This window comes from Pongo pygmaeus, chromosome 9 (genome assembly GCF_028885625.2).
Source record: "Pongo pygmaeus isolate AG05252 chromosome 9, NHGRI_mPonPyg2-v2.0_pri, whole genome shotgun sequence".
NCBI lineage: Eukaryota > Metazoa > Chordata > Mammalia > Primates > Hominidae > Pongo > Pongo pygmaeus.
Window position 1 is genome coordinate 72,829,249 of NC_072382.2, and position 12,655 is coordinate 72,841,903.

The 12,655-nt window shown below is 43.8% G+C and overlaps 1 protein-coding gene across 5 annotated transcripts in view; it reads right to left on the bottom strand.

The window, feature by feature from the left end:
* The window catches only part of XNDC1N (XRCC1 N-terminal domain containing 1, N-terminal like), a 28,454-nt gene that overhangs the window by 4,504 nt on the left and 11,295 nt on the right, over positions 1-12,655 (bottom strand). For 3 of the 5 annotated variants that reach the window (XM_054440045.2, XM_063671979.1, XM_054440043.2), the window contains 3 exons: positions 11,245-11,423; positions 842-927; positions 428-600 (listed from right to left, as the gene is read on the bottom strand). In XM_054440045.2, the coding sequence (XP_054296020.1) occupies positions 428-600; positions 842-927; positions 11,245-11,423 (438 nt within the window). The remainder of the gene's footprint in view (positions 1-427; positions 601-841; positions 928-11,244; positions 11,424-12,655) is intronic. The other 2 variants (XM_063671980.1, XM_063671981.1) reach the window with 1 other exon arrangement.

The following is a 12,655-nucleotide window of genomic DNA, read 5'->3' on the forward strand; positions in this document are numbered from 1 at the left end:
AATATCCATCAAATGAGTGATAATAAAAACCATCAACCTCCATTTGTCTGGTTATTCTGAATTTATGAAACACTTTGTACAGCATTTAATATATTTTAAAGTGCTTTCATAGCTCCAGGGCCCAGCCTATAGTAGGTGCCCAAAAATTATGAGTTCCCTTCTAGTCTCTTTTTCTTAAAATAATAAACTACGTCTTTCCTTATGTGGTAGACAGCTGAGGCCCAAAGAGATAAGGATTCCTGATTCGTAGGCCAGTGCTTTTTCAATTAGCGTACAATATTTGATTTGTCTTCTGGTAACAAGACACCAACAATTATCTTTTCTACCACATGAAGTCCCACTTGTGAGCCATCCCTGCAGAGCAATGGTAGATTCAGGGAGGAAGGGCATTGCTAGGGACAGGAAGGAACAGGTCATGTGGACTCACCTGCCCTGTCTGGATGACTGGAACCTGGTTCTGCATGGTTGTTCTTTGGGCTTGCCACACTGACTGGAGGCACCCTGCGGGCAGCAGAAAGCACCATGTGGGCTGAACGCCCCAGAGTCCCTGGCTGCAGCTGTGTTAGGATATTCCTGAGCTCTGAAATTTCCTTGGTGTCCCTGCGGGGAAACAGAGAGTACTTGGTTCCACTTGAAATATAGATCTTATTCTGCTCACTCAAGTCAATGGCATCTAAGCAAGAAAGCTAGTTTAATATACAGATAGGGTTAGGCCTAGAGTATGTGATTAATTTGGTGAACCCAGTCTGGTCTTGTGTGCTTGTCAGTGATTTGATAGCATTTCTTTTCCAGGAGAAAGATCTGAGGTGGCTGGGAGACTTCCACTCTGTCAGGTACATACGTATGGGGATGTGGGAAGAATGTCCTCCGGATGGAAGGATTAGCTAGCCAGGGGCTAGGACCAGACTCCTCAGCATCAGAAGAACCCTGAGGAAAAAAAATGGAGATATGAAATACCAAGATTCACCACCAGGGGACACTGCTACCTAGTGCCAGGGCCTACTGAAACTATCGAACTACTCTTAAATGACTGAACTTTTTGGGGACATTTATTTCATTATTTCCTTCTAAATATTATCGAATAACATTGTTAAGTTTTTAGTATGATTTATTTTGTGAACAATTTTGTTAACTTGCAAGTAAAAACCTACCAGTTTTAGCCACAGTTTCTAGCCATCTACAAAGAGGTGTGTGTGTATATATGCATATAGATATCGTGCATAGAGAGAGCATTAGCCACCATATCTAACTATCACAGGCATTTTATAACCTCCTTGCTCCAGAAATGTCTATGTGCAATAATCTCCCAAGATAATTTCTGCATAGAGATTTTATTTATATCGTAGTATGCTGGCTTCTTAATTCTTTGTCAAAATTCAATTTATCTGTGATTATACCCCTACTTTTTAAAAAAGAGATGGGGGTCTCACCCTGGGTACAGTGATTTGTGGCTGTAATTTCAGCACTTTAGGAGGCCAAGGCGGGAGGATTGCTAGAGCCCAGGAGTTTGAGACCAGCCTGAGCAACATAGTGAGACCCTGTCTATACAAAAACAAAAAAATTTGCCAGGCATGGTAGTGCATGTCTGTGGTCCTAGCTACTTGGGAGGCTGAGGTGCTGAGGTGGGAGGACTGCTTGGGCTTCAGAAGCCAAGGCTGCAGTGAGCTGTGACTGCACCACTGTACTCCAGCCAGGTGACCAGAGTGAGACTCTGTCTCAAATAAAAAGAAGAAAAAAAAATGGGGTCTTGCTCTACCCAGGCTGGGATGCAGTGGCAGGATCATGGCTCACTGTGGCCTTGAACTCTGGGGCTCAAGCAATCCTCTCACCTCAGCCTCTTGAGCAGCTGGGACCACAGGCTCACACCACCATGCCCAGCTAATTAAAAACAATTTTTTATAGAGACAAGGTCTCACTATGTTGCACAGGCTGGTCTCAAACTCTTGGGCTCAAGCGATCGTCCCTCCTCGGCCTCCCAAACCACTGAGATTACAGGCACGTGCTATTGCACCTGGCCCCTAATTCTTTTTTTTTTTTTTTTTGAGACACAGTCACACTCTGCCATCTAGGATGGAGTGCAGTGGCATGATCTCAGCTCACTACAACCTCCGCCTCTCAGGTTCAAGCGATTCTCGTGCCTCAGCCTCCTGAGTAGCTAGGATTACAGGCGTGCACCACCACAGCCAGCGAATTTTTGTATTTTCAGTAGAGACAGGGTTTTGCTATGTTGGCCAGGCTGGTCTTGAACTCCCAGCCTCAAGTCATCTGCCTGCCTAGGCCTCCCAAAGTGCTGGGATTACAGGCGTGAGCTACTGTACCCGGCCCCCTAATTCCTTTTTCCTTTTTTATTTATTGAAATTTCCTTTTTCCCCTTACCTTAAAAAATTTTTGTCTTTAATTTTCAACTCTGATTCTTCTATCACAGGTTACTTTAAAGGTAAATGTCTTTCTTGTAAAGCATGACTTTGGCTTCATTCTACAAGCTTGAGTAGTATTTTTATTCTCATTAGCTCTTTAATATTTTCTAATTACCATTACAATCTTTTCTTGGACCTAGCAATAATCCTGAAATCTTTTCTTTAATTTTCCAGGTTTTTCATTTTTCTTTACCTTGTCTCATGAATGTTACAGTGAATGCTACTAGAAAGGGTAACTAGATAGGTGTGTAGAGATAGTTTATTTTAACCTTAACTCTAAGCGAGATTATCAGGAAATTAATTATTAGGAAATGATTCATTATTAGCTTCTGAGCAAAGGTTAGTTGGAATCAAGTGGCCTAGGTTCAAATCCACTCCAAGACTTATTTGGCAGTGTGACCTGGGTCACCCCACTAAATTTCTCTGTGCTTTTCTTACTAGAAAACTGGTGATCATAATAACCCCATTTCACAGAGTTAAAAGCCCTGTTTTGCTTTCACTATAACATACCAATTAGAATGACTCATTAGAAAAAAAGTCTATGACATTTTAGGCATCCTAAATTATAAAACTGAGTGCCATCCATCTGTAATCCCAGCTTACATGTACCATCTGTCTCTTGCTGAAATGTTTCAGGACATTCCTTCACTACAGTTTCATGAAGTACCTGCATGTAGGTTTCACCCTGCAGTTGATGTTCAATGCCCTTCTGACAAGACTCTGCAGTTGCTGTCTCCCTTTGACCTCCATCCCACCATGGTCCTAGAAGTGCAGAGTAATGTAGATGGCCAAAATGCAAAAGAACTCTGAGAAACTTTTATTTATCCTAAAACTGGGGTGAACATAGGTACTGGTTTGCCTGGAACAGCCCTATCTGTTGTCTCGGTACAATAATAATAATAATTATTATTTTTTGAGACAGGGCCTCACTCTGTCACTCAGGCTGGAGTGTAGTGGTATGATCACAGCTCACTGCAACCTCGATCTCCTGGGCTCAAGTGATCCTCCTACCTCAGCCTCCTAAGTATCTAGGATGACAGGCACGGGCCACCATGCCTGGATAATTTTTTTTTTTCTTTCTTCAGACAGGATCTAGTTCTGTTGCCTAGGCTGGAGTGCAATGGCACAATCACAGTTCACTGAAGCCTTGAACTCCCAGGCTCAAGGGATCCTACCACCTCAGCCTCCTGAGTAGCTGGGACTACAGGCGTACACCACCGTGCCTAATTTGTTATTTTTTATAGAGATGGGGTTTTGCCATGTTGCCCAGTCTGGTCTCAAACTCCTGGGCTCAATTTCATCCATGTCCCTACAAAGGACGTGAACTCATCATTTTTTATGGCTGCATAGTATTCCATGCTGTAGATGTGCCACATTTTCTTAATCCAGTCTATCATTGTTGGACATTTGGGTTGGTTCCAAGTCTTTGCTATTGTGAATAATGCCGCAATAAACATACGTGTGCATGTGTCTTTATAGCAGCATGATTTATAGTTCATCATTCTCAGTAAACTATCGCAAGAACAAAAAACCAAACACCGCATATTCTCACTCATAGGTGGGAATTGAACAATGAGAACACATGGACACAGGAAGGGGAACATCACACTCTGGGGACTGTTGTGGGGTGGGGGGAGGGGGGAGGGATAGCATTGGGAGATATACCTAATGCTAGATGACGGGTTGGTGGGTGCAGCGCACCAGCATGGCACATGTATACATATGTAACTTACCTGCACATTGCGCACATGTACCATAAAACCTAAAGTATAATAATAATAATAATAATAATAATAAAAGAAAAAAAAAAAAAAAACAAAAAAAAAAACAAACTCCTGGGCTCAAGCGATCCATTCGCCTTGGACTCCCAAAGTGTTGGGATTACAGGCATGAGTTACTGCACCTAATTTTTAAATTTTTTGTAGAGGCTGGGTGTAGTGGTACACGCCTGTAATCCCAGCACATTGGGAGGCTGAGACAAGAGGTCTGCTTGAGCCCAGGAGTTTGAGACCAGCCTGGGCAACATAGTGAGACCTTGGTCTCTATATAAAACAGAGGTGGGAGGTTGCAGTGAGCCGAGATTGTGCCACTGTGCTCTAGCCTGGGCGACAGAGCGAGACTTTGTCTAAAAAAAAAAGACAATTATTTGGGTCTGGTAGTATGCACTTGTAGTTCCAGCCATTGAGAGGTTGAGGCAGGAGGATCGTTTGAACCCAGGAGGTAGAGGTTGTAGTGAGTGATCACACCACTGCACTCTAGCCTGGATGACAGAGCAAGCCCTTGTCTCATAAATAAATAAATAATAAATAATAAATTTTTTGGCTGGGCACGGTGGCTCACGCCTGTAATCCCAGCACTTTGGGAGGCCGAGGTGGGAAGATCACAAGGTCAGGACATGGAGACCATCCTAGCTAACACGGTGAAACCCCGTCTCTACTAAAAATACAAAAAATTAGCCGGGCGTGGCGGCATGTGCCTGTAGTCCCAGCTGCTGGGGAGGCTAACACAGGAGAATGGCGTAAACCCGGAAAGAGGAGCTTGCAGTGAGCCAAGATCGCGCCACTGCACTCTAGCCTGGGCAACAGAGTGAGACGCCATCTCAAAAAAAAAAACAAAAAACAAAAAAACAAATAATAATAATAATAATAATAATAAATTTTTTGTGGAGACAGCCTCTCGCTATGTTGCCCAGGCTGGTCCTGAATTTCTGGACTCAAATGATCCTCCCACTTTGGTCTCCGCAAGTGCTAGAATTAAAGGCATGAGCCACTGTGCCTGGCCTTGGTGTAATTATTAATAGCACTCTCCTTTGCCCTTAAAGTGTCCTGTTTTGGATGATAAGTTTTATGGTGACTCTATCTACAACTCCCCTTTAAAAGGTCACTTATATAATGAACATTTACACTAAAAGGCTACTTTGCTCTGGGCAATGTTCTAGGTGCCAGGAACGCATTACAGAACAAGACAGACAGGTTCCTAATCTCACGGAGCTTCATTTTATTGACTAGGCAGGATCACAGAGATCGAGCTCCAGTCATGTCAGCTCCTAGCACTGCAACAGTGGAACCTGGTAGGGCACACTGAACTGCCACCATCGGTCCTTTTACATTTTTTAGCCCTTTCCACAATGGAAGAATAGTCTCAGACCAAACTTGACTTTGTCTTAACTCCCTGGATCTCTCCTAAAACCACACGACAAAAGGATCTACTCTTGTTCTTTCTGTTCTAACTTCACTTTCTCTTCCCAGTGCTGCCTCTCTTTTCTCAGGAATCTCAAAAGGAGTGACTCTTGTGAAGTTCACTCATGTGAACTGGGATTCTTTCGGTTGTGAAAGGTTTGAAACTTCTAAGAAATGTATAGTGTGCACAAGAGGCAGAGTGTGTAGTGTAGGCAGAGTGTAGTGACAGGAGACCTAGTCCTTATGCTGTTCTTATTTGCTGTTTGACTTTGAACATATAGAAGTTTTCCTATCTGAGATGGAAAATGAGATGGTGGGGGGCTGGATGATCTCTAAAATTCCATGACTCTAGCTTTGTATGATAAAACACTCATTTTTTTATGAATGAAATATGATGGAGGGTACTGGCTTAGAAAGATAAACAAGTGTAACAAGAAAGCAAGAGGAGAGGAGTCAGAATAGCCTTAAGAAAAAAACTAGAAGCCTGGCTGAGCAAATCGAAGTAAATTGATATAACCTCAGGGCTAGAAATCCATATATCTTATCTTAGGTGTACAGGCGTACTTCATTTTATTGTGCTTCATAGATACTGTGTGCTTAAAAAAAAAGGAAGGTTTGTGACAACGCTGCAAGTCTATCAGCACCATTTTGCCAACAGTATGTGCTCACTTCGTGTTGCTGCATCACATTTTGGTAATTCTCACATTTCAAACCTTCTCATTATTATTGCATCTGTTACGGTGATCTGTGATCAGTGATCTTTAATGTTACTATTGTAACTGTTTTGGGGGTGCCACGAATTGTGCTCACATAAGATGGTAAACTTTTTTTGTTTTTGAGACAGAGTATTGCTGTCACCCAGGCAGGAATGCAGCTGCACTAATCATAGCTCACTGCAGCCTCAAACTCCTAGGCTCAGGCGATCCTCCTGCCTCAGTCCCAAGTAGCTGGGACTACAGATGTGTGCCACCATGCCTGTTTAATTTTTTTTTTTTTTTTCTAGAGACAAGGTCTTTTTTTTAGACACCTGACCTCAAGTGATTCTCCCATCTCAGCCTTACAGGTATGAGACACTGTGCCTAACCTAAGATAGCAAACTTAATTGATAAACGTTGTATGTGTGCTCCACTGACTGGTCATTGCCCCGTCTCTCTCCCTTTCTTCAGGCTTCCCGACTCCCTGAGATACTACAGCATCAAAATTAGACCATTTAATAACCCTACAATGGCCTCTAAGTATTCAAATGAAGAGTGACATGTCTCTCACTTTGTGGTTGCAGGGAGCAGGGTGACGAAAGGTCTGTCTGGGGCCAGGAAGAATGGCCCACATCAATCTGCAGGAAAGCACAGCCACAGAGAGAAGGATAAGAGGGATGAGACGACTACTTTAGTAAGAAAGGCATAGCAAAGGCTAAGGCAGGCTGAAAGCTAGGCCTCCTGTGGCAAACAGTTAGCCAAGTGGTAAATGCAAAGAAAAAATTCTTTTTTTTTTGAGATAGGGTCTCACTGTCACCCAGGCTGGAGTACAGTGGTGCAATCTCAGCTCACTGAAACCTCCGCCTCCCAGGCTCAAGTGATCCTCCCACCTTGGCCTCCCAAGTAGCTGGGACTACAGGCACGTGCCACGACGCCCAGGTAATTTTTTTTTATTTTTTATTTTTTAATTTTTTTGAGACAGAGTCTTGCACTGTCGCCCAGGCTGGAGTGCAGTGGTGCCATCTCGGCTCACTGCAAGCTCCGCCTCCTGGGTTCACACCATTCTCCGGCCTCAGCCTCCCGAGTAGCTGTGACTACAGGTGCCCACCACCACGCCTGGCTAATTTTTTGTACTTTTAGTAGAGACCGGGTTTCACCATGTCAGCCAGGATGGTCTCGATCTCCTGACCTCGTGATCCACCCACCTCGGCCTCCCAAAGTGCTGGGATTACAGGCGTGACCCACCGTGCCTGGCCAATTTTTTTTTTTTGAGACAGAGTCTTGCTCTGTCGCTCAAGCTGGAGTGCAGTGGCGCGATCTTGGCTTACTGCAACCTCTGCCTCCCGGGTTCAAGCAATTCTCTTGCCTCAGCCTCAGTACAGATTGCACCACTATACTCCGGCCTGGGTGACAGTGAGACCCTGTCTCAAAAAAAAAAAGAATTTTTTCTTTGCATTTACCACTTGGCTAACTGTCTGCCACAGGAGGCCTAGCTTTCAGCCTACCTTAGCCTTTGCCATGCCTTTCTTACTAAAAAGTAGAAAGTAAAAAGTAGCTGGGACAACAGGTGTATGCTGCCAAACTCGGCTAATTTTTTGTATTTTAGTAGACACGGGGTTTCACCATATTGCCCAGACTGATCTCGAACTCCTGAGCTCAGGCAATCCACCTGCCTCGGCCTCCCAAAGTGCTAGGATTACAGGCATGAGCCACCGGCCCCAGCCAATTTTTGTATTTTATGTAGAGATGGGGTTTTGCCATGTTGCCCAGGCTAATCTTGAACTCCTGAGCTCAAGGGATCCGCCTGCCTTGGCCTCACACAGTGCTAGGATTACAGGCGTGAGCCACCGCATCCAGCTGAAAAATTATTGAAGAAAACTAAAAGTGGCTACTCTAGTGAACACATGAATGATAAGAAAGCAAAACAGCCTTATTGCTGACATGGAGAAAGTTTTAACAGTATGGACAGATCAAATCAGCCATGATACACACTTATCCAAAGCCTAACCCAGAGCAAGGCCCTAACCCTCTTCAATTCTATGAAGGCTGAGAGAGGTGAAGAAGCTGCAGAAGAGAAGTCTGAAGCTAGCAGAGGTTGGTTAATGAAGTTTAAGGAAAAAAATCCATCTCCTTAACATTAAAGTACAAGAAGCAGCAGCAAGTACTGATGGAGAAGCTACAGCAGGTTACCCAGAAGATCTAGCTAAGATCACTGATGAAGGTGGCTACACTAACAACAGATTTTCAATGTAGATGAAACTGCCTTCTATTGAAAGAAGATGCCAGGCAGGCACGGTGGCTCATGCCTGTAATCCCAGCACTTTGGAAGGCCGAGGCTGGCGGATCACAAGGTCAGAAGATCGAGACCAGCCTGGCCAATATGTTGAAACCCCATCTCTACTACTAATACAAAAATTAGCCGGGTGTGGTGGTGTGCGCCTATAGTCCCAGCTACTCGGGAGGCTGAGGCAGGAGAATTGTTTGAACCTGGGAGGCGGAGGTTGTGGTGAGCCAAGATCACGCCACTGCACTCCAGCCTGGGTGACAGAGCAAGACTCCACCTCAAAAGAAAAAAAAGAAAGAAGATGCCATCTAGGACTTTCATAGCTAGAGAAGTCAACGCCTGGCTTCAAAGGACAAGCTAACTCTCTCGTTAGGGCTAATGTAGCTGGTGACTTAAAGTTGAAGCCAATGCTCATTTACCACTTAAAAAATCCTAGGGCCCTTGAGAATTATGCTGAATCTACTCTGCCTGTGCTCTATAAATGGAACAGCAAAGCCTAGATGACAGCACATCAGTTTACAGCATGGTTTCCTGAATATTTTAAACCCACAGTTGAAACCTAATACTCAGAAAGAAAGATTCCTTTTCAAAACATTTCTGCTCACTGGTAATGCACCTAAACCAAGAGCTCTGATGGAGTTGTACAAGGAGCTTAATGTTGTTTTCATGACTACTAACGTAACATCCATTTTGCAGCCCACGGATCAAGGAGTAATTCAACTTTCAAGCATTGCTATTTAAGAAATAAATTCTGTAAGGCTATAGCTGCTATATAGATAGCGATTCCTCTGATGGATCTAGGAAAGTAAATTAAAACCTTCTGGAAATAATTTACCATCTTGGATACCATTAAGAATACTGGTGATTCATGGGAGGAGGTCACAATATCAACATTAACATGAATTTGGAAGAAGTTGATTCCAACCCTCCTGGTGGGCTTTCAAGACTTCAGTGGAGGAAATTAACTGCAGATGCGACAGAAATAGTATGAGAACTAGGCCGGGCGTGGTGGCTCATGCCTGTAATCCCAGAACTTTGGATGGCTGAGGTGGGCGGATCACTTGAGGCCAAGTGAGTTTGAAACCAGCCTGGTCAACATGGTGAAACCCCATCTCTACTAAAATACAAAAAATTAGCCAGGTGTGGTGCTGCGTGTCTGTAATCCCAGCTACTCGGGAGGCTGAGGTGAGAGAATTACTTGAACCCAGGAGGCAGAGGTTGCAGTGAGCCGAGATCATACCATTGCACTCCAGCACTGGGTGACAGAGAGAGACTTTGTCTCAGAAAAAAAAAAGAAATAGTAAGAGAACTAGAAATAGAAATGGAACATGAGGATGTGACAGAATTACTGCAATCTCAAGATAAAACCTGAACAGATGAGGAGTTACTTCTTATAGATGAGCAAAGTGGTTTCTTGAGATGAAATCTACTCCTGGTGAAGATGCTGCAAACATTATTGAAATGATAAAAAAAGATTTAGACTATGACATAAACTTAGTTGATAAAGCAATGGCTGGGTTTGGGAGAATTGACTCAAATTTTGAAAGAAGTTGTACTGTGGTTAAAATGCTATCAAACAGCATCACATGCTACAGAGAACTCTTTCATGAAAGGAAGAGTAGATTGATGTGGCAAACTTAATTGTCTTATTTTACAAAATTGCCACAGCCAGCCCAACCTTCAGCAATAACCACCCTGATCTGTCAGCAGCTATCAACACTGAGGCAAGATTCTCCACTAGCAAAAAGATTACAACTCGCTGGCCGGGCACGGTGGCTCACGCCTGTAATCCCAGCACTTTGGGAGGCCGAGACGGGAGGATCACGAGGTCAGGAGATCGAGACCACCGTGGCTAACACGGTGAAACCCTGTCTCTACTAAAAATACAAAAAATTAGCTGGGCGTGGTGGCAGGCACCTGTAGTCCCAGCTATTCGGGAGGCTGAGGCAGGAGAATGGCGAGAACCTGGGAGGCGGAGCTTGCAGTGAGCCGAGATCGCCCCACTGCACTCCAGCCTGGGCAACAGTGCGAGACTCTGTCCCAAAAAAAAAAAAAAAAAAGATTATGACTCGCTGAAGGTTCAGATAATTGTTGGCTTACATACACTGAAAAACCAAAAAATGTGTGTGACTTGCTTTATTTATTGTCATGATCTGGAACCAAACCTGGAACATCTCCAAGGTATGCCTGTATATATGTGTTGTACAGGGAGAAAAGCAGGGGAACAAATGAAACTGTAGAGCACACATGTAAAGATATAACTTTGTAAGGGAATAATGACAGACAGACTACACAGGAGCTTTGGGACTTACAGTGCTCAAAGGAAAAGTCTAATAAAAGCTACAGTCACCCAATAACTTAGAAATAAAGTATGAAGTTAAGTTTGGATCCAAGAATAATTTATGGCTAAAGAGCAAATAGACCAAAAGCTTTGTGTATACTGTATCCAAGGCTCACTCACTTGCATATTCCACGTGTGAGAGAGAGAGAAGGAGAGGAGTTCACACCTACCTGTAAGAAAGGGTATCAAGCCCATTGATACTTATATTTGTGTGTGTGTGTATGTACGTGTGTGTGTGTGTCTATGTCTCAAACAAGCATCAGTTTCTTAACCAGAAACCTGAAAAGGAAGGGAAAACATTAAATCCTCACTCCACCATCATACATACCTTGTTCAGCACAGAGCTCACAAGGGCTGAGGGACCCACCACAGAGTCATCTAAGGAGTCCAGAGAAGAACGCACCCGTAGAAAGGCCAGGCCAAAGGACTGATGACGCGTGAAAGGTTGGGAGCAGGTCAGGCGAAGTCGATCCCATAACTCTCCTGAGGCTGGAGCCAGGAAATCAACTCAAGGAAAAAAGAGAAACAAAATCAGGGGGGAATGGAAATGCATAAATGGGAGAGAAAGAGGAAGAAAAGGTCAATACTAAGGAAAAGAGCTATAGAGAGTAACTTCCAACAAAAGAAGAACAAGGTCTTCAGTAAATGTCCCCTTAGGCTTGGGTGTTCAGGGTATGGTAATGCCAAGCAGGCCAGTCAGGGCCTTCTCATATTCAGTCCCTTGCCTTCTCATCACTCCTCTGTCACAGTTCCACACTATTCTCAGCATGAATTCTGTACCTCTCCAGGGACCTCATCAATGTCTCATTTTAAGAAGTTACCTGCAGAGTAAGGGCCCAGTGGATTACCTGAGATATATATTGGCCCTTCCTGGATCATAAGACCTCAACCTCCCTCACACCACCACGTGCTCTACATGCTCACAGTATCACATTCCGATATCACAAACCCTCCATATCTTTAGTTCCTAACACTGTCCAGTCAGTACCTCACTTTCTCCAAATCATATGCCCCTCCAATGTCACTCTTCCTTTACAACATTACAAATACTTCCAACTTAAAAACAGACAAATCCTTATGAGATTGTACATCCTAGAGGCTAGGAATCAGATCTTATGTTTTTTTCTGTAGTGCCTTAGTGAACAGAGATTTGTATAAATTCAGTAAACATTATATGCTACACAACTATAACCACTATGTAGCCTTCTATCACTTACATAAACATCTATCCAACATCTACACTTATACCCACAAAAACATATTATTATTATTATTATTTGAGACAGAGTTTCACTCTTGTCACCCAGGCTGGAGTGCAATGGCGCAATCTTGGCTCACTGCAACCTCTACCTCCCAGGTTCAAGCAATTCTGCCGCCTCAGCCTCCCCAGTAGCTGGGATTAAAGGCGCTCACCACTGTGCCGGGCCAATTTTTGTATTTTTAGTAGAGATGAGATTTCACCATGTTGGCCAGGCTGGTCTCAAACTCCTGACCTCAGATGATCCACTTGCCCCGGTCTCCCAAAGTGCTGGGATTACAGGCATGAGCCACCATGCCTGGCCACAAAAATATATTAATCAATAAGTGTGTGTGTTCTATATATTGGGCCCTACTGAACCACAAGTTATGTATAAATATAAATAGTTCATAAATCTCCATCTCCCCAACTAGCACGCATCCTCACCACACAAATCTCACACACAAGCACACCATTCCTTAACCACCTTTTGCCCCCAACA